This window comes from Pseudophryne corroboree, chromosome 3 (assembly GCF_028390025.1).
Source record: "Pseudophryne corroboree isolate aPseCor3 chromosome 3, aPseCor3.hap2, whole genome shotgun sequence".
Classification (NCBI taxonomy): domain Eukaryota; kingdom Metazoa; phylum Chordata; class Amphibia; order Anura; family Myobatrachidae; genus Pseudophryne; species Pseudophryne corroboree.
The window spans coordinates 341,391,951-341,418,479 of NC_086446.1; the positions used below are offsets into that span (position 1 = coordinate 341,391,951).

Sequence of the window (26,529 nt, forward strand, 5' to 3'; positions counted from 1 at the left end):
CCAGATTGGACAATAAATCTCTAGGTATATGGCCACCTTTTCTTTGGGGAACCCATGTCATACATGTGGAGATCGACAATTAGTGGGCTCAACCAATATAAGTACACACACATCAGGTGAGGTCACCGACTATACAGCCAGACATTTCTTTTGTCTCAAACACTTATGAGAATACGGAATATTCATCCCAGTAGGACTTCACATCATATTAGTACTTTTTGCAGCAACAAAGTATTTGCTAGCAGTATTGCTAGGACAGATCTAAGTCACTTTGAGACGCAGTCAGAAACACACACACAGGTTTCATTTCCACCACTGTGTCATTGTTTATTCTCCTTGCAGTCTACAAATGGCACAGCCTAGAAAGGAGCATGAAGGAAACCTTTGTTTTCCCCTCTTCCCCCACTGCTTATGACAAAAAGGGAGTTTGCTGCAGCCAGGGCTGCTCAGTCCCTATAAAAGAAACTGTCTGAAAGAACGTTGATTGCCATCAGACCATATTATGCAAGCTTGTATTTTGGGATCTCCATACCAGTACTTGAATAGGCCCAAAACTAGCCTCATTCTAAGACAAACATTGCATAGGACATCAGGTTCATGCTGGACTGCAAGACTGTTGTGAAACGGATAAGGAGACTGAATCCCACCTCCATTTCAGTGCCTCAAACACACACACAAACAGCTTTTGCAGCAATGCACTTATATATTAGAGGAACACTGACTGTCACACACACTTCTTTAAAACCCTGATAAATCTGTTGAACAGTTCAATGTGAGGCAGTTCACTGAAGTCCCCAGTCATATATGGGGTATCATTACCACAGAAATCTGAGCTGAAAAGGGAAATGGAGGACCAATCAATGGGAAAATATTAAGACTGCTGCCATTAGAGACCTGGGCTTGGGGCTGAGGGAAGAAAATGTAATAAGGGCTCAAAGAGCCTTTTCATAATCAAAACAAGAACACAAGATGGAGGGCAGGGGATGTTTGACACCATTTTATTATAATATTTAACTGCAGTGAAAAAATAGAACCTTGTACAAGTGCCATGGTCCAACGTACATCCAGTCCGTATCTATAATAGAATTTTTTTTTGTAATTTTTTTCTATGAACTTTTTTTTAATGTTTAAGTGCAGGATATTGAATATCACATTAGATTCTGAATTAAAAGTTAGCATTTCATGCTCTATAGCATAGCATCACTTTTAGTTCACCAAAGAAAGAAAAAAGGAAGAAAAAAAACCCCAAATTGTCTAGACACTATGGAAACAGCCATTATTTGAGCCAAATGTAAAAAGAACACAGTCCATCAATTTACTAGGAACTTGTGACATCACTTCCTAATAATGCGTGTTGTCAGGAATATTTGTTCAGCCCACAAAATGGCAGCATCCAGTGTAAGCAATAGGTCTTGTAAATATGGACAACTAAATAATGTCACTGCTGGGGAGGGACTAGATACAAACCACAGGAAGAACACAATATGTGCAGTAGCGGAGTACCGTAGCCCCCCCCCCCTCCCCCCCCACCCGCAGAAACTGCTTAATTCACATTCTTAATCTTCATGGATTTTTCTCTTTGGCACGTTTGTGGGCATTTTTTTTTCTTTTTCTCTACAGAGATAGTGGAGTGCAGAGAGGCACAGACCCCCTCAAACACCAGAAACCTTAATATTTATATAAGAATGGGGTGCTTTCCATGTTCCTTGGGCAGTTAACTTTGAATTTATTTTGTAATTTTTAAACAGTTCCCTGCTCTTCTCGCCCCCAAACAGACTGACAAAAGGCTGCTGCTTGCTTACTACAGGACTAGAGAATTTTCAAGCCAGTGTTTCCCTTAACCAATCCCCTGCCAGAAAGGTCTCTAATCTGCACTAGCTTCTGGAAAGGAAATGGTTAAAAAAGTTTAATTTTTTAAATAACCTAGAGAAAACCTTACATTTTGTAATCTAGAATTCTTGTGTTTTGCATCTGATAACGGTTACTCCTTCAGGGTGTATCCAGAAGCATGTAGAACAATGAACCCCTTTTCCTCAGCATAATCTGTAAAATGAAGTTCAGACTGTAGACACTGCTATACCTCCGCACTCACACCACACTCGCTCCGAGAATCCTTCCGCTCAGGTCCCCCCTGCCCTAAAAAGATGGCGTGTGCAGCAACTGACCAGGGCTGCTATTTTTCAGCAGGGGGTGCTGGAGAAAAGAAAAAAAATAAAGAATAAAGGCCAATTAAGTTAAAAATAAAAAAGGTACACCAGTCACTCCTGCTCTGCCTGGCCACAAGGCAGTGAAAGCAGACAATTAATGAAGGCCTGCAGGTCCTTGCTTCTCTCAGCTGATGGGCGGACAATGTTACAGCTCTCACCCCTTTCTCCCAGGAAGTCTGCTCTTCTCACAGCGCTGCTGTGGATGCATTATCCATATGGTATGTTTGAAGCCTCACTCAATCACTCTCTCTCACTCTCAAACATTCAGTACCCCGCTCATACGTCTCGCTTCCGGGATATAATTTTTTTGTTTTCAAGAAGGTTGGAGATTTCCAGTGGGTTATCAGCATCACCCAGCCACTGTGGTCTGAAAACAGAAAAGGACTGTGGTCAAAACATTTAAAAGGCCTGACAAACTCAATTTAAAACTGCTACATATGCTGCTTACCAGGCTTGGTTTTTTAGCTTTCGCAGTTCCTTGGTGGCCCAGGTAGCAAGTGTTTTTGTCTTGTTCGTCTTTGATCGTCTGCCCTCTGTCAGCAGTTCATGGATCATTGGGCGAGTCTCTACCAATTTAACAACATCCTTCCCAAATGCTGTACAAAGATCTCTGATGGAATAGGAGAAAATGTAGCAGCTTAAGCCCACATCTAAAGTCAAGATCCTGCTCCTTAACTGCATTCAATTAATCTTAACTCTAATGCAAAAGCAGCAGTCAGAAAAAAAATAACATTTCTGTGAGAACTTGGCAATTTCAGATATTCAGTCCCCAAAGTCCCATACGAAAGTTGCACTCTACATGAAACAGTATTCAGCCAAATGAGCTTAACTATAGGAATTGTTCTGAAAAAGTTGCATCTATGGGGTATTTCAGGATACTAGCAAGATAAAGAAAGGAGTACGACACCAAGAATCAGCCTTAAAGCAAGATAGGAGAACAAAGATCAAACCATTTTCCTGGAAAATATGAAGCAGGATGCAACAAGTTTACAATAAATGAATATTCAGTCACTGAATTGCTACATCTTACTCACCCAATAAGACCAGCACAACAGGCCACCACATTGTCTGTATGATCCTCATCTCCAGCAATGTGATCTATGAATGATAGGATGAACTCCACACGCGGCTGCACAAGCATGACATCAGCTATTGGAGACAACAGTCAATTACTATTGGGTCTTACGTCACCATGTGGGCAATTAGCACCCCCCCCCCCCCCCACACACACACCCCCGTCTCCCAAAAAACGAACTTGCTTCTAAAGTAGTACAAAAGTAATAACATAGCTCCAAAGTTTGTTGGGCACAAGCACTTCTTTCTGGAGGTACATAAGTAACCTATGTGAGTGCCTCAGCAGCAAGTGGCTGTACTACAGACATAGCTAAGTTCATCCAGACTGACACATTTGCACTTGCTGCGAATGCGACTTAGTACACCGAGCTGAGACTAGTCAAATTAGATGCACATGCATAATAGCATGCGCCTCACGCCAAACGGGTAGTATTTAGTGGCTAGATACAGGCTGGATGAGCGTGGCTACATCTGTACCTTCCACTTAGTAACGGGGAAGTTGCAATCGCAGGAAGTGTGCGTGATGTGGCCATTTTCCTCCTCCTGTAGCGGTCCACTGCCAAAGCGGACTGAAACAAACATTACTGCATTTTCAGAACTATTTAGTCTAAAAAAAAAATAAAGATTTTACTCACCGGTAAATCTATTTCTCGTAGTCCGTAGTGGATGCTGGGAACTCCATAAGAACCATGGGGAATAGACGGGCTCCGCAGGAGACTGGGCACTCTAAAAGAAAGATTAGGTACTATCTGGTGTGCACTGGCTCCTCCCTCTATGCCCCTCCTCCAGACCTCAGTTAGGCTACTGTGCCCAGAAGAGCTGACACAATAAGGAAGGATTTTGAATCCCGGGTAAGACTCATACCAGCCACACCAATCACACCGTATAACTCGTGATACTATACCCAGTTAACAGTATGAAATATAACTGAGCCTCTCAACTATATACAAGTATTGCAGACAATCCGCACTTGGGATGGGCGCCCAGCATCCACTACGGACTACGAGAAATAGATTTACCGGTGAGTAAAATCTTATTTTCTCTGACGTCCTAGTGGATGCTGGGAACTCCGTAAGGACCATGGGGATTATACCAAAGCTCCCAAACGGGCGGGAGAGTGCGGATGACTCTGCAGCACCGAATGAGAGAACTCCAGGTCCTCCTCAGCCAGGGTATCAAATTTGTAGAATTTAGCAAACGTGTTTGCCCCTGACCAAGTTGCAGCTCGGCAAAGTTGTAAAGCAGAGACCCCTCGGGCAGCCGCCCAAGATGAGCCCACTTTCCTCGTGGAATGGGCTGTTACTGATTTAGGATGCGGCAATCCAGCCGCAGAATGCTCCAGCTGAATTGTGCTACAAATTCAGCGAGCAATAGTCTGCTTAGAAGCAGGAGCACCTATTTTGTTGGGTGCCTACAGGATAAAAAACGAGTCAGTTTTCCTGACTCCAGCCGTCCTGTAAATATAAATTTTTAAGGTCCTGACTACGTCCAGTAACTTGGAATCTTCCAAGTCCCTAGTAGCCGCAGGCACTACAATAGGTTGGTTCAAGTGAAAAGCTGATACCACCTTAGGGAGAAACTGGGGACGAGTCCTCAATTCTGCCCTATCCATATGGAAAATCAGATAAGGGCTTTTACATGACAAAGCCGCCAATTCTGACACACGCCTGGCCGAAGCCAAGGCCAATAACATGACCACTTTCCACGTGAGATATTTCAAATCCACAGTTTTAAGTGGCTCAAACCAATGTGATTTTAAGAAACTCAACACCACGTTGAGATCCCAAGGTGCCACAGAAGGCACAAAAAAAGGGGCTGAATATGTAGCACTCACTTTACAAATGTCTGAACTCCAGGCAGTGAAGCCAGTTCTTTCTGGAAGAAAATCGACAGAGCCGAAATCTGGACCTTAATGAAACCCAAATTTAGGCCCATAGTCACTCCTGACTGTAGGATGTGCAGAAAACGACCCAGCTGAAATTCCTCTGTTGGGGCCTTCCTGGCCTCACACCACGCAACATTTTCGCCAAATACGGTGATAATGGTTTGCGGTTACTTCTTTCCTGGCTTTTATCAGCGTAGGAATGACTTCCTCCGGAATGCCCTTTTGATTTAGGATCCGGAATTCAACCGCCATGCCGTCCAACGCAGCCGCGGTAAGTCTTGGAACAGACAGGGCCCCTGCTGTAGCAGATCGTGTCTGAGCGGTAGAGGCCATGGGTCCTCTGATATTATTTCTTGAAGTTCTGGGTACCAAGCTCTTCTTGGCCCATCCGGAATTACGAGTATCGTTCTTACTCCTCGTTTTCTTATTATTCTCAGTACCTTTGGTATGAGAGGCAGAGGAGGGAATACATAAACCGACTGGTACACCCACGGTGTCACTAGAGCATCCACAGCTATTGCCTGAGAGTCCCTTGACCTGGCGCAATATCTAGTTTTGTTTAGGCGGGACGCCATCATGTCCACCTGTGGCCTTTCCCAACGGTTTACCAACAGTTGGAAGACTTCTGGATGAAGTCCCCACTCTCCCGGGTGGAGGTCGTGCCTGCTGAGGAAGTCTGCTTCCCAGTTGTCCACTCCCGGAATGAACACTGCTGACAGTGCTAAGACGTGATTTTCCGCCCATCGGAGAATCCTTGTGGCTTCTGCCATCGCCATCCTGCTTCTTGTGCCGCCCTGTCGGTTTACATGGGCGACTGCCGTGATGTTGTCTGATTGGATCAGTACCGGCTGGTTTTGAAGCAGAGGCCTTGCCAGACTTAGGGCATTGTAAATGGCCCTCAGTTCCAGAATATTTATGTGTAGGGACGACTCCTGACTTGACCAAAGTCCTTGGAAATTTCTTCCCTGTGTGACTGCCCCCCAGCCTCGAAGGCTGGCATCCGTGGTTACCAGGACCCAGTCCTGTATGCCGAATCTGCGGCCCTCTTGAAGATGAGCACTCTGCAGCCACCACAGTAGAGATACCCTGGTCCTTGGAGACAGGGTTATCAGCCGATGCATCTGAAGATGCGATTCCGACCACTTGTCCAAGAGGTCCCACTGAAAGGTTCTTGTATGGAACTTGCCGAATGGAATTTTGCTTCGTAAGAAGCTACCATTTTTCCCAGGACTCGTGTGCAGTGATGCACCGATACCTGTTTTGGTTTCAGGAGGTCTCTGACTAGAGATGACAGCTCCTTGGCTTTCTCCTGCGGGAGAAACACTTTTTTCTGTTCTGTGTCCAGAACCATCCCCAGGAACAGCAGGCGTGTGGTAGGAACCAGCTGTGACTTTGGAATGTATAGAATCCATCCGTGCTGTTGTAGCACTTCCCGCTACTCCGACCAACAACTGCTCCATGGACCTCGCCTTTATAAGGAGATCGTCCAAGTACGGGATAATTAAAAACCCCTTTTTCGAAGGAGTATCATCATTTCTGCCATTACCTTGGTAAAGACCCTCGGTGCCGTGGACAGTCCAAACGGCAGTGTTTGGAATTGGTAATGGCAATCCTGTACCACAAATCTGAGGTACTCCTGGTGAGGATGGTAAATGGGGACATGTAGGTAAGCATCCTTGATGTCCAGGGATACCATGTAATCCCCCTCCTCCAGGCTTGCAATAACCGCCCTGAGCGATTCCATCTTGACCTTGAATTTTTTTATGTATGTGTTCAAGGACTTCAAATTTAAAATGGGTCTCACCGAACCGTCCGGTTTCGGTACCACAAACAGTGTGGAATAGTAACCCCGTCCTTGTTGAAGTAGGGGCACCTTGACTATCACCTGCTGGGAATACAGCTTGTGAATTGCCTCTAGCACAGCCTCCCTGCCTGAGGGAGTTGTCGGCAAGGCAGAGTTGAGGAAACGGCGGGGGGTAGACGCCTCGAATTCCAGCCTGTACCCCTGAGATACTACTTGAAGGATCCAGGGATCCACCTGTGAGCGAGCCCACTGATCGCTGAAATTTTTGAGGCGGCCCCCCACCATACCTGGCTACGCCCGTGGAGCCCCCGCGTCATGCGGTGGACTCAGAGGAAGCGGGGGAAGTATTTGGATTCTGGGAACTGGCTGACTGGTGCAGCTTTTTCCCTCGTCTCTGTGCAGAAAGGAAGCGCCTTTGACCCGCTTGCTTTTCTGAAGCCGAAAGGACTGTACCTGATAATACAGTGCTTTCTTAGGCTGTGAGGAAACCTGAGGTAAAAAAATTTCTTCCCAGCTGTTGCTGTGGATACGAGGTCCCAGAGACCATCCCCAAACAATTCCTCACCCTTATAAGGCTCTATGTGCCTTTTAAAGTCAGCATCACCTGTCCAGTGTCGGGTCTCTAATACCCTCCTGACAGAGTGGACATTGCATTAATTCTGGATGCCAGCCGGCAAAATATCCCTCTGTGCATCCCTCATATATAAGACGACGTCTTATGTTCGCAAAATAGTATCCCTGTTTGACAGGGTTACAGACCACGTTGCAGCAGCACTATCTGCAGGTCTCAGTCTAGTACCTGAGTGTGTAAATACAGACTTCAGGATAGCCTCCTGCTTTTTATCAGCAGGTACCTTCAAAGTGGCCGTATCCTAAGACGGCAGTGCAACCTTTTTTGACAAACGTGTGAGCGCCTTATCCACCCTAGGGGATATCTCCCAGCGTAACTTATCCTCTGGCGGGAAAAGGTACGCCATCAGTAACTTTTTAGAAATTACCAGTTTCTTATCGGGGGAACCCACGCTTTTTCACACTTCATTCACTCATTTGATGGGGGAACAAAACACTGCCTGCTTTTTCTCCCCAAACATAAAACCCTTTTTAGTGGTACTTGGGTTAATGTCAGAAATGTGTAACATTTTTTATTGCCGGGATCATGTAACGGATGTTCCTAGTGGATTGTGTATATGTCTCAACCTCGTCGACACTGGAGTCAGACTCCGTGTCGACATCTGTGTCTGCCATCTGAGGGAGCGGGCGTTTTTGAGCCCCTGATGGCCTTTGAGACGCCTGGGCAGGCGCGGGCTGAGAAGCCGGCTGTCCCATAGCTGTTACGTCATCCAGCCTTTTATGTAAGGAATTGACACTGACGGTTAATACCTTCCACCTATCCATCCACTCTGGTGTCGGCCCACAGGGGGCGACATCCCATTTATCGGCATCTGCTCCGCCTCCACAAAAGCCTCCTCATCAAACATGTCGACACAGCCATACCGACACTCCGCACACACACAGGGAATGCTCTGACTGATGAAAAGGACAGGACACCACACAGCCCTTTGGGGAGACAGAGAGAGAGTATGCCAGCACACACCAGAGCGCTATATAATGTAGGGATAAACACTATCACTGAGTGAATTTTCCCCAATAGCTGCTTGTATAAACAATATTGCGCCTAAATTTAGTGCCCCCCCTCTCTTTTTAACCCTTTGAGCCTGAAAACTACAGGGGAGAGCCTGGGGAGCTGTCTTCCAGCTACACTGTGAAGAGAAAATGGCGCCAGTGTGCCGAGGGAGATAGCTCCGCCCCTTTTTCGCTGACTTTTCTCCCACTTTTTTATGGATTCTGGCAGGGGTATTTATCACATATATAGCCTCTGGGGCTATATATTGTGATTATTTTGCCAGCCAAGGTGTTTTTATTGCTGCTCAGGGCGCCCCCCCAGCGCCCTGCACCCTCAGTGACCGGAGTGTGAAGTGTGTATGAGGAGCAATGGCGCACAGCTGCAGTGCTGTGCGCTACCTTGGTGAAGACTGAAGTCTTCTGCCGCCGATTTTCCGGACCATCTTCATGCTTCTGGCTCTGTAAGGGGGACGGCGGCGCGGCTCCGGGAACGAACACCAAGGACGGGTCCTGCGGTCGATCCCTCTGGAGCTAATGGTGTCCAGTAGCCTAAGAAGCCCAAGCTAGCTGCAAGCAGGTAGGTTTGCTTCTTCTCCCCTTAGTCCCTCGTTGCAGTGAGCCTGTTGCCAGCAGGTCTCACTGTAAAATAAAAAACCTAACATATACTTTCTTTCTAGGAGCTCAGGAGAGCCCCTAGTGTGCATCCAGCTCGGCCGGGCACAGAAATCTAACTGAGGTCTGGAGGAGGGGCATAGAGGGAGGAGCCAGTGCACACCAGATAGTACCTAATCTTTCCTTTAGAGTGCCCAGTCTCCTGCGGAGCCCGTCTATTCCCCATGGTCCTTACGGAGTTCCCAGCATCCACTAGGATGTCAGAGAGAGAAAAAAAAATAATATAAATATATATATATATATATATATATATATATATATATATATACATACATATATACATATATATACACATATATATACACACGCATACATACACAGATAGATAGATAGATATATATATATATATATATATATATCTATCTCTACATATCTATATATATATATCTATATCTATATATATATCTCTACATATCTACATATATATCTACATCTACATCTACATCTACATCTATCTATCTATCTATCTATCTATATCTATCTATCTATATATCTATCTATCTATATCTATCTATCTATCTATATATATATATATATATATATATATATATATATATATATATATATATATATATATATATATATATATCTCTATATATATATATATATATATATCTCTATATATATATATATATATATCTCTACATATCTATATATATATCTCTCTACCTATATCTCTCTACCTATATCTCTCTACCTATATCTCTCTACCTATATCTCTCTACCTATATCTCTCTACCTATATCTCTCTACCTATATCTCTCTACCTATATCTCTCTACCTATATCTCTCTACCTATATCTCTCTACCTATATCTCTCTACCTATATCTCTCTACCTATATCTCTCTACCTATATCTCTCTACCTATATCTCTCTACCTATATCTCTCTACCTATATCTCTCTACCTATATCTCTCTACCTATATCTCTCTACCTATCTCTCTACCTATATCTCTCTACCTATATCTCTCTACCTATATCTCTCTACCTATATCTCTCTACCTATATCTCTCTACCTATATCTCTCTACCTATATCTCTCTACCTATATCTCTCTACCTATATCTCTCTCTATCTTTCCAATTGTGGAAATTACCATACATATTATGGAATATTCCATTCCTTGTCTCAAGAAACCTATGAGTAATATTTTAGATTAAGGCAAACATTCAGTGCTTGAGAACTTCTTTTGGAAAACACTTTATATAGATTGAAGCACTATACTTTGTGCCCCACAGAAGTTGTGGAAGTTTCTGAATAGATAAGGTATAGTGAAAAATTAAATTCTACAGATTTAGCTCTTTATATGCTATATAAAAGGAACTGTCTACTACTACTTACGATGCACATTCTCTTGGTCTCCCTTGAGTCCTTGGATTATTCCGGTATATGCCTCCAAGCATCCCTCCCGCAGCTCATTCAGGTAATCCACCATATCATAGTCTGTCTAAAGTGGGAGGTGGATCAGATCAGGATTTAGAATATACTCACCATCTATGATAAGATAACAATACTTGGAAAGGAGTGGGCTGGGTGGAGTGGAATCCACACAGGCAAATTTGTAAAAAAGGACAAACAATCCATTGTGAAGGACACTACGGGGTCTAGTTGGAAAGACAGCCGTTTCCAACTTAAGTCAAATCACGATTCTACCTATTCAATGGGGCTGCCGTTTTTTCAGACTTGTCGGAAAACACGTGGATCGGCAAATTAGCCACAGATCCACGTGTTTTGTCGTATTTGGCCAAATATACAACAGGGTTTAGTCCCATTTTCGACAATGTTACTCCGACTTTAAAAGAAGTCGGATTGACATTGAAGGAAACCAGTCTGATTGGTTCTCAAATTGATTACTGAACTGTCGGAAAGGATCCAACATCAATTGAATAGACCCCTAAACTGACATTGCAACCATCATCATCACGGATTACTTTTCCCCATGGTGCCAAAGATATCAAGACTGTTTGCTAGAGAGATACAGGCGATACTCACTTTATCCACTTGAGCCTGAGAGGCTTGCTGCAATGTGTTCAGTACAACCTCTAAGTACTTCTTAAACTCCCCACCAATAGCTAAAGCAATGTCTCCAAACACAGACAGGATCTGTGGTTTAACAGAGCGGTGAACATTTTCATTCTGAGGAAAAGGAAAAATAGAACACTGGATTTACGATAAAGGCAACTAACTCAATTAAACCACCAACTATGCAAAGACTGCTGTAATTGGCAACAAAAAGCTATAAAAGTTTGACATAAAGATGTTTCTTACCCCTAGGTTCTCCAGCAGAAGCTGCATTATCTCATCACAGACTAGCAAAATGTTTGTTTGCAGAGCTCGGCAGAGGTCCCCTACAAGACCTACAGCAGCCAGACATACCTATAATAAAAAAGAAAAAATAGGATATGAACATATATCTCCCAGCAATGTACACAGTGATCAATGACCATCATACAGCACAAATTACACCAGCTAATGGACAAAGGACCAATCTGCATTTAGACAAAGTCCCTGTAAAAAGTGGAGTTCTTAAGTCTTTGTGAATCTGTGTCTACCCATCTAATAGAACAACATTTTTTGTTCATAGCATCAATAGTCACGCTGTTTAAGCCAAATTAGAAAGATGTACAGTAGGTGTCCAAAGGGACCCTAACTGAGACAGAAGTGCGAGGAGCCAAGGATGAGCCATTGTCATGCTCAGGGTGCAAACCCAAGAATAACAGACTCCTCAATTTACCCTTTTGAGTACCCTTGGTAGCAGGGATAAAGGAAAAAAAAAAAAAAAAAATAATAATAATTCATAGAAATTGCAATGATCTGGACACTGTTGCAATCCACAGCTGATCTCCAGATAGATAAACATATCAACTGTGTGCAGGTCCTGCCTGCTGAGGTGGTTAACCTAACTGTTGATGCCCAGGATGAACACCACTATATATATATATATATATATATATATATATATATATATATATATATATATATATATATATATATATTTATATATATATATTTATATATATATATATATATATATTTATTATATATATATATATACATACATACATACATACATACATACAAATATCTGCTCATTTTGTGCCGGTTTACCTCATGGCTTGAGTGCTTCAGATGCCTACAATTATAGAAGATGTACCACAGCTGTGGTCTTGTCTAATTAGATCATTATAGCATGTCCCCCAAGGGGGACAGATTTTTTTGGTCAGGGCATTTAAGATGAGCATGGACTGCTCAGGTGTCCATTGATACTGAAATCTGGACTGAAGGAGCACTGTTAACCAACCATTGAGACTGGCATCTAGTTTCACCAAAGTCCAGTCACAAATCTAGGACAATAGAAAGCAAAATTTTGCACAGCTTCACTGAATGCCAAACACATTGTCTGCTTGCAAATCAGTAGTTGAGAACCACAATAGATGAGACCTTGCAAAGTCTAGTACAGGGGTATTCAATATGTGGTGCTGTAGAACTACACATTCTAGTGTAGAACTAGAACGACACATTCTAGAAAAAAAAAGTAGCAGGCCATAATAGCAAAACTGTGGCAGAACATGCTGTGATCTTTAGCTCCACAACAGCTGGAGGTCTGCATGTTGAATACTCCTGATCAACCAAAGACTGGAGCCTCCTTGATACGCTCAACCAGAGTGAGCTATTGTTATATGCAAATACTGAAGAGTAGGCCCACTTCCAGCTGAGCTGCCTATCGTTTTGTTTATCTAGGCAAATGAGACTGTAGACCTACGTCAAGCGCATACCAACATTATACACATGATTAGACACTTCACAATGGTCTCAAATGTTCCTATCATTGATGATAGCCGCATTCAGGATTTAAACTAGTAGTTTTAGACAATCGAGCAATGGGAGTATCTAAGCTACAGAGGAAACTCCCAATTTGTGTTCAAAGAAGCATTTAAAAAGACTTAAAATGTCAGACACACTCGGGGTACCTGCCTGATTCAATCTCCTCCTAAACAGTGCTTCGCTGCTCTCCCCTGAATATGCAGTACATTCCTAACAGCATACAGAATAGCATTCTTTCTTAAATAGGACTCAAGGTGCTTAACATATAGAATGAACAGAATACAGTACATAAACAATGAGGCACAGAAAAGGAGGATTTTGGTACTTACTGATGAATCCCTTTTTCGGAAGTCATAGGGGACACTGGAACAACTTCAAGACCGTGGGGTGATAATGGTGGCTTACAGGGAGCTGGCACTTTAAATAACGTAAGAAGTGTAACAAGCTCCTCCCCCCTCATCCCTCAGTTATAAATTAGCTAAGAAGAGACGGGGACAAGAGAGCAGAACTATACGAGGGAAGAGAGCACATAATTAAAACAGAACAATGAAGGCAAGAGAACAGCGACTGGCGGGCGGCCAGTGTCCCCTACGGCTTCCGAAAAAGGGATTTATCGGTAAGCACCAAAATCCTGCTTTTTCTGTCAGCCACTAGGGGACACTTGCACAACTTCAAGACCGTGGGGACAGCCCAAAGTTTCCCCCTCAGCGATCTCCCGCCCAGGGAACTTGCAAAACAAGACGGCCAAACTGTGAAGATGAAGCTGCAAATGTATCAGACTTGTAGAATTTGGTAAACGTATGAATACAGGGCCAAGTGGCTACTCTACAGATTTGAGACATGGTAACCCCCCAACTAGTGGCCCAGGAAGACCAAACCGAGCGGGAGTGTGGGCCGCAATGGATAATGAAGGACACCTAGATTGATGTAGATAGGCTTGACGAATAGTCAACCGAATCCAGCAGGCCAAGGTCTGCTTAGTAGCAGGCCACCCTCAACGTGGGAGATCATAAAGCATCAGTCTTTCGTAACGGTGCTGTCTGTTCCACGTAAATCTTCAACGTTCTCACTACATCCAGAGAAGAAGGCATCCCAGAATCCTCCTGCAAGGACGGTACCACAATAGGCTGATTGATATGAAAAAAAAGACAAAAATTTAAGATATATCCCTGTGCACAAATGCAGCCAACCCAAGGTCTATCCAGGTGTGGTCACCTTACACGCTAAAAATAAATGTTAAGAAAGATTTTTAGGATAATCCCTAGGTGGCGCAAATAATCAATAGTACAAAGAAATTACCCGTGTGAGCTAAAGTCAGTTCATTTTTTTCAGGAAAGTTCATACGTAAATCCGTCGTCCAGGAGATAAGATTTTACTCACCGGTAAATCTATTTCTCATAGTCCGTAGTGGATGCTGGGAACTCTGTAAGGACCATGGGGAATAGCGGGCTCCGCAGGAGACTGGGCACTCTAAAGAAAGATTTAGTACTATCTGGTGTGCACTGGCTCCTCCATCTATGCCCCTCCTCCAGACCTCAGTTAAGGAAACTGTGCCCGGAAGAGCAGACATTATAAGGAAAGGATTTTGGAATCCCGGGTAAGACTCATACCAGTCACACCAATCACACCGCATAACTTGTGATACACTTATCCAGTCAACAGTATGAAAAGGGCATCAACAATGGATGCCAACATAACATAACCCATTATTAAGCAATAACTATGTACGCGTATTGCAGAAAGTCCACACTAGGGACGGGCGCCCAGCATCCACTACGGACTATGAGAAATAGATTTACCGGTGAGTAAAATCTTATTTTCTCTAACGTCCTAGTGGATGCTGGGAACTCCGTAAGGACCATGGGGATTATACCAAAGCTCCCAAACGGGCGGGAGAGTGCGGATGACACTGCAGCACCGAATGGGCAAACTCAAGGTCCTCCTCAGCCAGGGTATCAAACTTGTAGAATTTTGCAAATGTGTTTGAACCCGACCAAGTAGCAGCTCGGCAAAGCTGTAAAGCAGAGACCCCTCGGGCAGCCGCCCAAGAAGAGCCCACCTTCCTTGTGGAATGGGCTTTCACTGATTTTGGATGCGGCAATCCAGCCGCAGAATGAGCCTGCTGAATCGTGTTACAGATCCAGCGGGCAACGGTTTGCTTTGAAGCAGGAGCCCCCAACTTGTTGGGGGCATATAGGATAAACAGCGAGTCAGTTTTCCTGACTCCAGCCGTTCTGGCTACATAAATCTTCAAAGCCCTGACTACATCTAGTAACCTGGAATCCTCCAAGTCACGAGTAGCCGCAGGCACCACAATAGGTTGGTTCAAATGAAAAGATGACACCACCTTTGGCAGAAATTGGGGACGAGTCCGCAATTCTGCCCTGTCTATATGAAAAACCAGATAGGGGCTTTTACATGACAAAGCCGCCAATTCTGACACACGCTTAGCCGAAGCTAAGGCCAATAGCATGACCACCTTCCATGTGAGATACTTTAGCTCCACAGTCTAAGTGGTTCAAACCAGTGGGATTTTAGGAAACCCAACACCACGTTGAGATCCCAAGGTGCCACTGGTGGCACAAAAGGGGGCTGAATATGCAGCACTCCCTTAACAAACGTCTGAACTTCAGGAAGAGACGCCAGTTCCTTTTGAAAGAAAATGGATAGGGCCGAAATCTGGACCTTTATGGATCTAAACTTCAAGCCCATAATCACTCCAGACTGTAGAAAGTGCAGAAATTTGCCCAGTTGGAATTCCTCTGTAGGGGCCTTCCTGGCCTCACACCAAGCAACATATTTTCGCCATATGCGGTGATAAGGCTTTGCTGTCACGTCCTTCCCAGCCTTTATCAGCGTAAGAATAACTTCCTCCGGAATGCCTTTTTCCGCTAGGATCCGGCGTTCAACCGCCATGCCGTCAAACGCAGCCGTGGTAAGTCTTGGAACAGGCAGGGCCCCTGTTGCAACAGGTCCTGTCTGAGAGGCAGAGGCCATGGGTCCTCTGAGCATTTCCGGATACCAAGGCCTTCTTGGCCAATCCAGAACAATGAGTATTGTACTCACTCTTCTTCTTACGATTCTCAGCACCTTGGGTATGAGAGGAAGAGGAGGAAACACATAGACCGACTGGAACACCCACAGTGTTACCAGGGCGTCCACAGCTATCGCCTGAGGGTCTCTTGACCTGGTGCAATACCGTTGTAGCTTTTTGTTGAGACGGGACGCCATCATGTCTACCTGTGGCAGTTCCCATAGATTTGTAATCTGAATGAAGACTTCGTGATGAAGTCCCCACTCTCCCGGGTGAAGGTCGTGCCTGCTGAGGAAGTCTGCTTCCCAGTTGTCCACCCCCAGAATGAACACTGCCGACAGTGCTTGCACGTGATTCTCCGCCCACCGAAGAATCCTGGTGGCTTCCGCCATCGCGACTCTGCTTCTTGTGCCGCCCTGGCGGTTTACATGAGCCACCGCGGTGATGTTGTCTGACTGAATCAGCACCGGTTGGTTGCGAAGCAGGGGCTCCGCTTGACTCAGGGCGTTGAATATGGCCCTTAGTTCCAGGATATTTATGTGCAGACAAGCCTCCTGACTTGACCACAACCCTTGGAAGTTTCTTCCCTGAGTGACTGCCCCCCACCCTCGGAGGCTCGCATCCGTGGTCACCAGGACCCAGTCCTGTATGCCGAACCTGCGGCCCTCTAGAAGGTGAGCACTCTGTAGCCACCACAGAAGAGACACCCTGGCCCTGGGGGACAGGGTGATCAGCCGCTGCATCTGAAGATGCGATCCGGACCATTTGTCCAACAGATCCCATTGAAAGATCCTCGCATGGAACCTGCCAAAGGGAATGGCTTCGTACGATGCCACCATCTTTCCCAGGACTCGCGTGCAGTGATGCACCGACACCTGTTTCGGTTTTAAGAGGTCTCTGACTAGAGTCACAAGCTCTTGAGCCTTCTCCGTCGGGAGAAACACCTTCTTCTGGTCTGTGTCCAGAACCATGCCCAGAAAGGGCAGACGCGTCGTAGGAATCAGCTGCGACTTTGGGATATTCAGAATCCAGCCATGCTGTTGCAACACTTCCTGAGAGTGCGCTACGCTGATCTGCAACTGCTCCCGTGACCTCGCCTTTATGAGGAGATCGTCCAAGTATGGGATAACTGACTCCTTGCTTTCTCAGGATCACCATCATTTCTGCCATTACCTTGGTAAATATTCTCGGTGCCGTGGAAAACCCAAACGGCAACGTCTGGAATTGGTAATGACAGTCCTGTACCACAAATCTGAGGTACTCCTGATGAGGCGGATAAATGGGGACATGCAAGTAAGCATCCTTGATGTCCAGAGACACCATAAAATCCCCCTCTTCCAGGCTTGCAATGACCGCTCTGAGCGATTCCATTTTGAACTTGAATCTTTTCAGATAAATGTTCAGGGACTTTAAATTTAATATAGGTCTGACCGAACCGTCCGGTTTCGGTACCACAAACATTGTGGAATAGTATCCCTTTCCCCTGAAGAAGGGGAACCATTACCACCACCTGCTGGAGAAATAGCTTGTGAATTGCCGCTACCACTACTTCCCTTTCTATGGGGGAAGCTGGCAGGGCCGATTTTAGGTAACGTTGAGGGGGCATCACCTCGAATTCCAGCTTGTATCCCTGAGACACTATCTGTATAGCCCAGGGATCCACCTGTGAGCGAACCCACTGGTGGCTGAAATGTCAGAGACGCGCCCCCACCGCTCCTGGCTCCACCCGTGGAGCCCCAGCGTCATGCGGTGGATTTAGTGGAAGCCGGGGAGGACTTCTGTTCCTGGGAACTAGCTGTAAGGTGCAGCTTTTTTCCTCTACCCCTGCCTCTAGCAAGAAAGGAAGCACCTCTGACCTTCTTGCTTCTTTGTGCGCGAAAGGACTGCATTTGGTAATACGGTGCTTTCTTAGGTTGTGAGGGAATATATGGCAAAAAGTTGGACTTCCCAGCAGTAGCTGTGGAAACCAGGTCCGAGAGACCGTCCCCAAACAATTCCTCACCCTTGTAAGGTAACACATAGAAACATAGAATTTGTCGGCAGATAAGAACCACTTGGCCCATCTAGTCTGCCCCTTATTTTTTTTTTATTTTTTTTATATTATTTTTTAACACCTCCATGTGTTTTTTGGAGTCGGCATCACCTGTCCACTGCCAAGTCCACAGGACCCTCCTGGCAGAAATTGACATTGCATTAATTCTAGAGCGCAGTAGGCAAATGTCCCTCTGGGCATCCCTCATATATAGGACAGTGTCTTTTATATGCCCCAGGGTCAGCATAATGGTATCCCTGTCCAAGGTATCCATTTCCTCAGACAGATTATCTGTCCACGCTGCTACAGCACTACACATCCAAGCCGACGCACTTGCCGGCCTCAGTAGAGTCCCTGAATGTGTATAAACAGATTTCAGGATACTTTCATGCTTTCTATCTGCAGGATCCTTTAGGGTGGCCGTATCCTGCGACGGCAGGGCCACCTTCTTAGATAAGCGTGTGAGAGCTTTATCTACCCTAAGGGAGGATTCCCAGCGCACCCTGTCCTCTGGCGGGAAAGGGTACGCCATAAGTAACCTTTTGGAAATCAGGACTTTCACATAACTCATTTAACTCATGTGAAGGGGGAAAAGTCACCTCTTGCTTTTTCTCCCCATACATATAAACCCTCTTGTCAGGGACAGGGTTTACCTCCGATATGTGTAACACATCCTTCATCGCTATAATCATGTAGCGTATAGCTTTTGTCATTTTCGGTTGCAATTTTGCATCATCGTCGTCAACACTGGAGTCAGAATCTGTGTCAACCATTTTGGATGGTGGACGCTTTTGAGACCCTGAGGGCCTCTGCGCTGTAGGATCAGGCATGGGTTGAGACCCTGACTGGCCCGAGGTATCAGCTTTATCCAACCTTTTATGTAAGGAGTTTACATTATCATTTAACACCTTCCACATATCCATCCAATCAGGTGTCGGCGCCGACACGTCAGTCAACTGCACTTGCTCTGCCTCCACATAGCCCTCTTCGTCAAACATGTCGACACGCGTACCGACACACCACACACACAGGGGAAGCTCTAAATGAGGACAGGACCCCCACAAGGCCTTTTGGAGAGAGAGTATGCCAGCACACACCCCAGCGCTATATAACCCAGGGATTACACAGTACTTTAGTGTTTACCCAGTAGCTGCTGTATTATGATTAATGCGCCTACATTTATGTGCCCCCCCTCTTTTTCACCCTTCTACCGTGATTCTGCAGGGGAGAGCCTGGGGAGCTTCCTCTCAGCGGAGCTGTGGCAGGAAAATGGAGCTGGTGAGTGCCGAGGACGAAGGCCCCGCCCCCTCAGCGGCAGGCTTCTGTCCCGCGATTTTCTGTAAAATAAATGGCAGGGGCTCATACATGTTACAGTGTCCCACTGTCTATATGCAGTTTTCGCCAGGAGGTATCAATTGCTGCCCAGGGCGCCCCCCCCTTACGCCCTGCACCCTACAGTGACCGGAGTGTGTGGGTTAGTGTGGGCGCAATGGCGCACAGCTGCAGTGCTGTGCGCTACCTCATGTGAAGACAGGAGTCTTCTGCCGCCGATTTCGATGTCTTCTCCGCTTCTGCCGGCTTCTGTCTTCTGGCTCTGCGAGGGGGACGGCGGCGCGGCTCCGGGAACGGACGACAAGGTCAGGTCCTGTGTTCGATCCCTCTGGAGCTAATGGTGTCCAGTAGCCTAAGAAGCGCAACCTAGCCGCAGTTAGTAGGTTTGCTTCTCTCCCCTCAGTCCCACATAGCAGAGAGTCTGTGCCAGCAGAAGCTCTCTGAAAATAAAAAAAACCTAACAAATACTTTATTAGCAAGCTCAGGAGAGCTCACTAAAAGCACCCAGCTCTGTCCGGGCACAGATTCTAACTAACTGAGGTCTGGAGGAGGGGCATAGAGGGAGGAGCCAGTGCACACCAGATAGTACTAAATCTTTCTTTAGAGTGCCCAGTCTCCTGCGGAGCACGCTATTTCCCATGGTCCTTACAGAGTTCCCAGCATCCACTAGGACGTTAGAGAAAATGTATGAAAAAAACAAAAAAAAAAACAATGCAAACACAAATGTTCATGAACACTCCTTGCAGATGCTCAAAGGGTAAACTATCCACCCAGGCTCCTTCGGCTATTACAGCATTTGGGATGTGCAGTTCTATTCGTAAGGTTCACCTCAGTGATTCACATAAAAGGCCTCCTAAGAGCGCTTAGGTGGTGGCGGAAGGGTTGGTAAGAAGGTAGATTTACCACCCGTAGCCTGAGAAATTAATGAGTCTAGTTCTTTTCCAAAAAGACCACCTGGAAACGGAAGTGCTTCAGTCGCTCTTTTTGACTCAGCGTCCACTTGCCATGACCAAGGCCAAAGAACTCTTCTGGCTGCAATAGTTGCTGCTGAGATCCTCTAATTAACTTGTCAAATATCTCTAGTCACTTCTCCTAGGTAGATAGAAATCTTAATATGTTCCGCTAAGATCACTACTTCTTCCAACGGAACACCCTCTTGTAAATCCTTTATCAATTGGAACTTACAAAGGTTGGGCTAAGTGGGACACCTGCGGCTGATTAGAGAAGACTTCAACATGGTGTCCAGCTTCTGGACAGACGGGTCTTTCAACAAAAGTGCTACCGGGACAGGTAATGATGTTTTCATGGACAACATGTACAGAGGATACAAAAATTGGGATTTTTGTTTACTTACCGTAAAATCTCTTTCTCTGAGTCCATCTGGGGGACGCTGCGCCGTTACTTGTGGGTTAGAGGTGTGTGGTAGTGGAGTTTGGCACAGAATCTAAAGCTGACTCCTCCCCCCTCTAACCCCTCCCATCTCCTTCCTGCTCAGCCATATTCAGTTAACGTTTAGCCAAGCCAAAGGAGATAGACCAGAATAAAAAAAAAATTAACCAATTAAACCAGACAAACTATGGGAGGGATCGCAGCGTCCCCCAGATGGACTCAGAGAAAGAGATTTTACGGTAAGTAAACAAAAATCCCAATTTCTCTGTCCTCCATCTGGGGGACGCTGCGCCGTTACTTGTGGGATTTCCCAAAGCAAGCTAATGAGAGGAGGGAGACGGTGACGGCATAGCCGTCTTCAATATACGACGCCCAACAGAGGCAGTCTCCAAACCAAAAGTATGAAAACTATAAAACTTTGTGAAAGTATGAACTGACGACCAGGTCGCTGCTCTGCACAGTTGCTCAACAGATGCACCACCGCGAACAGCCCAAGAGGCTCCAACAGCTCTAGTCGAATGAGCCCTAATTGAGTCAGGAACCGAAACATGAGAAGACAGGTAAGCCTGTCTTATGGCCGAAGTTATCCAACGGGCCACAGTATTTTTGGAGGCCGGCCAACCTCGTTTTGGAACATCAATTAAAACCAGTAAGTTATCCGTGCGACGGAATGACTCTGTGCGAGACAAATAGATACGCAAGGCTCGAACCACATCCAGAAGAGCCAAATGAGAGTCCTCACCAGAAGAAGATGTCGGAGTAAAGGCAGGAAGTACAATGTCCTGATTTAAATGGAATGCTGAAACAACCTTTGGGAGGAAAGAAGGTTTAGTCCGTAGAACCACCCGGTTCTCATGAAACACTAACAAGGGGGGTCTGCAAGAAAGGGCCGCCAACTCAGATACTCGTCTAGCTGAGGCAATAGCCAACAGAAAAACAACTTTCTGTGTCAGATAACGGAGCTCAACTGATTCTAAAGGTTCAAATGGAGAGGTCTGAAGAGCCGTAAGGACCAAGTTTAAATCCCAGGGAGGAACCGGAGGGACAAAAGGTGGTTGAATCCGAAGTACTCCCTGCAGGAATGTTTGAACCTCTGGAATATTTGCTAGTTTCTTCTGAAAAAGAACCGATAAAGCTGAAACCTGACCCTTTAGTGAAGAAAGCTTTAGGCCCTTGTCGAGACCCTCCTGAAGGAAAGAGAGTAGGCGAGGTAGTCTAAACAAATGCGGAGTCAGTCTCCGTTTTTCGCACCATGCAATGTAAATACGCCATATTCTATGGTAAATGCCTGAGGTCACCGGTTTCCTAGCTCGAATCATCGTCTGGACAACCGATCGAGAAAGACCTTTTGCCTTCAAAATCTTGGATTCAAGAGCCAAGCCGTCAAAGCCATCCGATGTAAATCTGGGTGGCGACAAGGCCCTTGAAGAAGCAGATCTGGTCGCAGAGGTAGACGAAAGGGATCTCCGACTACCATACTGCGCAGAAGAGTGTACCATTGTCGACGCGGCCAATCTGGAGTCACTAGAATCACTGCGAGACCCTCTCGCCGAATGCGTTGGAGTAGACGCGGAATCAGTGGGATTGGCGGAAACACATATCCCAGTTGAAATTGCCATGGGGCAGTAAGAGCATCGATCAGGATTGCCTGTGGATCCTGAGTCCTTGCTCCGTAGTGAGGAAGTTTCGCGTTGAGGCGAGACGCCATCAGGTCTATGTCTGGCATTCCCCATCGATCCACTAGAGAGAGAAACACTTCCTGATGAAGTTCCCATTCCCCCGGATGAATCGTGTGACGACTCAAAAAGTCTGCTTCCCAGTTTTCGACTCCTGGAATGTGGATCGCGGAGATCACCGGAACCCAGCGTTCCGCCCACGCGAGGATCTGAGCGACCTCTCTCATTGTGGACCAACTGCGAGTTCCTCCCTGTTTGTTGATGTAAGCCACTGCGGTGGCATTGTCGGACTGCACCCGAACTGGTTGACCCTGCACCATGGTTTGAATGCGAATGAGTGCATACCGAATCGCCCTTAGTTCCAGAATGTTGATTTGCAATTTTGACTCCTGATTGCTCCAGCGTCCCTGGAAGTGATGAGTCTGGAAAACTGCCCCCCAACCACTGAGGCTTGCGTCCGTGGTGACCATCATCCAAGACCAGATTGTGAACGGTGCACCCTTTTTCAAATTGTGACTGTGAAGCCACCAGTGAAGAGACTGACGAGTCTTTATCGACAAGCGGATCAACTGCAATTCGAGACGTGGTTCCGTCCGAGTCCAACAGTTGAGAATCTGCGTTTGAAGAGGACGGGCATGAAATCTGGCATATGGAACTGCCTCGAAGGAGGATACCATTTTGCCCAACACCTGCATACATCTGAGGACCGACACTACTGGTAAGTGTAACAGGGTTCGGATTCTCGACTGCAGATCCTGAATCTTGTCCGCAGGAAGAAACACCTTCTGGCTGTTGGTGTCGAATAAAAGTCCCAGAAAAATCATCTTCTGAGAAGGGAGTAGAGATGACTTTGGAAAGTTGATTATCCACCCGAACGATTGTAGAGTCTCCATTGTTAACTGCAGGTTCTGAGTGAGAATCTCCGCTGACGGTGCCTTGACCAACAGGTCGTCCAAATATGGAGTGATGTTGACCCTTTGGCAACGAAGAACTGCGACTACATGGCCTAAGACCTTTGTAAAAACTCGGGGAGCCGTAGAAAGACCAAAGGGAAGAGCTTGAAACTGAAAATGCTCCGGCCCGATTGCAAATCTCAGCAGAGACTGATGCCCTATCCAAATCGGGACATGTAAGTAGGCGTCTTTTATGTCTATTGAAGCCAAATATTCCCCTGGCTCCATGGCGGCGATAATTGAGCGAATGGATTCCATCTTGAATTTTTGGGTTGAGAGATACGGGTTGAGAGCCTTCAGATTCAGAATGGGCCGAAACGAACCATCCGGCTTGTCCACAAGAAAAAGACCTGAGTAAAACCCCCGCCCCCTTTGATGAGAGGGAACCGGAATGATTACTCCATTTTGTAAGAGGTTTGTGATTGCCTGAAGAAGAGCTTGCCGTCTGGAGGGATCGTCTGGGAGAGGTGTTATGAATAGTCGGGTTGGGACCGTCTCTTCGAAATCCAACATATATCCTCTGGAAATGACCCCCATTACCCACCGATCCGGTTTCGATAGGAGCCACACTTCCCTGAACTGAAGTAACCGGGCCCCAACCTTCATTGATCCCTCCAGGGGACCTGAGACGTCATGCCTCAGGTTTGTCGGCAGGCTTACTGGCCGGTCTGCGAATAGCCTGATATCCTCTTCCTCTGAAAGAGCCCCTTCTTGGGAATCTGGAGGAAGCACGAAAGGATTGGAAGTTACCTCTGCCCTGCGTACGAAAGGACCGAAACCTTGTAGGTTTTGGTTTGTGAGGTGCAGATGGAAGGAAAGGGCTCTTTCCTCCAGTAGAATCTGAAATAATTGATCCAAAAAGGAACTCACCTTCAAAAGGCACAGCCGTCAATGTTTGCTTTGAGTCAGAATCAGCATTCCAAACTCTAAGCCACAAAGAGCGTCTTGCAGATACTGTCAAGGCTGAAACCCGGGTCTGTAGCGCAACCGAATCCAACAAGGCTTCACCCACATAAGTGAGTGCCTCCGAAATCTGTTCCGCTACGTGAATGGCTTCCGACGGATCATCCGACTGCATTCCCGATACCACCTGTGCAAGCCATTCATCCACGGCCTTAAGTACCCAGGCACTCGCCAGTACTGGACGGAGAGAAACACCTGATAAAGAAAACATAGATTTTAGTAATGCTTCAATCTTTCTATCAGTAGCGTCTTTTAAGGTCACAGACTGTACCGACGGAATAACCGTAGCTTTTGCTAGATGTGAAATAGGAGCATCTACCTTAGGGGCCGTCTCCCAAAATTTCGTATCTTCCTCTGTAAAAGGATATAGAAATCTTAACTTTTTAGGCGCCTGAAAACGAGAATCCGGTTTAAGCCAGGGTTCTTTTAAAATATCCGCAAAGTGAGAATAAGAAGGGAAGGCCGTAACCTGTCTCTTTTGTCGTTTGAAGAAGGGGGAAGGAGTTTCCTCTACCACCGTGTCCTGAATATTAAGAGTCTGACGAATGGCTTCTATTAACAATCTAACACCTGAACTAGTAGAAGGTTCCTCATCTTCCCAAGCCGAAACTTCATCCCATTCAGGATCTACCTCCCCCTCCTCCAATGGAGATGCCAGGGTGTCCGCCTCCTCACCTGGAAATGCTATAGCAGGTAACGGCTGCGATCGTTTAGTAGCAGTCGAACTGCTGGCAGCATTTACAAACTTATTCAAAGATTGAGTTAAATCAGTGAGGCACTTTCCCATATTTTGGGCCCATAAAGGCTCCACCTGAGTCCGAGCAGATTCAGTCTCCCTAGATTGACGCAAATCTGAAATGGCGTCCACCATGTTTTTAACCCATGGGGGCGTCGGCTGATCTGCGGAACCTCCCTGCTGATCTGTCACTGATGCACCAGAGCATGAAGCACATAAGGTACCTGCGTCAGAACTACCTTTAGCCAGCTTTGAGCCACACTGAGAGCAGGAAAAATAAACTACCGAGGCCGTTTTTCCCTTTGTAGGTCTGTCCGGTTTACTAGTCACTTTTTCCATTCTGAAGGTATACACTAAAATAAAATCACCCTAAACCTTCTGACTAATGAGCTGTGTTAACAATCTACATTAAGGATAGAGTGGGACCTAATCCAGGATGACTGAGTGCAAGTCAGAGACTCTCCTTATTAGGTTAATCCCTAGGTGGATTCCAATATGGCCTGTAATCCCCCCTTTGATCAGCCCCCTCTATACTTGCGATTATGTTAAAATTCTCCCCCTGGCAGGCTCCGTGTGTGAAGCGCACAGCGTCCCCCTGTCTCCGTGCAGAAGAAGATGGCGTCAGGCAGATTGGCGCGCGCGCGGGCAGAGCAGGGCGGGAAGCCGTCCCTGCACTGCTGACGTCACCCCGCGCTGAAACCGGAAGTTCGGGCCGCCGCGCGCCGCTACTCACAGCGTCCGCGGCGGCTTCTAGCTGGTCCCCGGGAGTCAGAAGATTCTCCCGGACCAGTCTGCCATCTGTCCCCACAACCCTCCAGGTCTCTCACTGCGGTTGTAGGGGAGAAATCTCCGGCGCCGCTCCCGCTGGTGGCGGGGGGGGGGGGGGGGGCTCGGCTGGCGTGCATGTTTATGAAATAAATGAGTGAAATAAATAGGGACAGCCCAATACTGTCGGTGACAGATTGTGGCTGTCCGTTACCTTTCTTCTGTCGTCGTTAATGTACAAAGGCCCCAGTGACCCAGGTATGGTGGCCTTTCTAGACAGCATCCTCGAGTGGAATATTAGTCCACTCCATCAATACCTGTCACCCGTAAACAGGGACTAGGCATCCTGTAAACAACAAACAAAAAAAACAAAAACAAAAAAATCTAGGAGAAATAAAAACTGTGTCTGTACTCCACAGGCACAAAATAAAAACTGAATATGGCTGAGCAGGAAGGAGATGGGAGGGGTTAGAGGGGGGAGGAGTCAGCTTTAGATTCTGTGCCAAACTCCACTACCACACACCTCTAACCCACAAGTAACGGCGCAGCGTCCCCCAGA

General features: G+C 46.3%; 2 protein-coding genes across 2 annotated transcripts in view; both read right to left on the bottom strand.

Annotated features, from left to right (window-relative positions):
* Window positions 1-301: 301 nt before the first annotated feature.
* The window catches only part of KPNB1 (karyopherin subunit beta 1), a 125,227-nt gene continuing 98,999 nt past the window's right edge, over window positions 302-26,529 (bottom strand). The window contains exons 17-22 of the mRNA XM_063959652.1: window positions 11,534-11,641; window positions 11,258-11,401; window positions 10,607-10,712; window positions 3,242-3,356; window positions 2,656-2,817; window positions 302-2,574 (exon numbers count right to left, since the gene is read on the bottom strand). Of these exons, the coding sequence (XP_063815722.1) occupies window position 2,574; window positions 2,656-2,817; window positions 3,242-3,356; window positions 10,607-10,712; window positions 11,258-11,401; window positions 11,534-11,641 (636 nt within the window). The 3' untranslated portion in view covers window positions 302-2,573. The remainder of the gene's footprint in view (window positions 2,575-2,655; window positions 2,818-3,241; window positions 3,357-10,606; window positions 10,713-11,257; window positions 11,402-11,533; window positions 11,642-26,529) is intronic.
* LOC135055504 (uncharacterized) lies at window positions 21,300-26,065 on the bottom strand. Its single transcript, XM_063959651.1, has 2 exons — window positions 24,377-26,065; window positions 21,300-24,225 (listed from the first exon to the last, which is right to left on the bottom strand). The coding sequence occupies exons 1-2, from the start codon at window positions 25,542-25,544 to the stop codon at window positions 22,232-22,234; spliced, it is 3,162 nt and encodes a 1,053-aa protein (XP_063815721.1). The 5' UTR covers window positions 25,545-26,065; the 3' UTR covers window positions 21,300-22,231.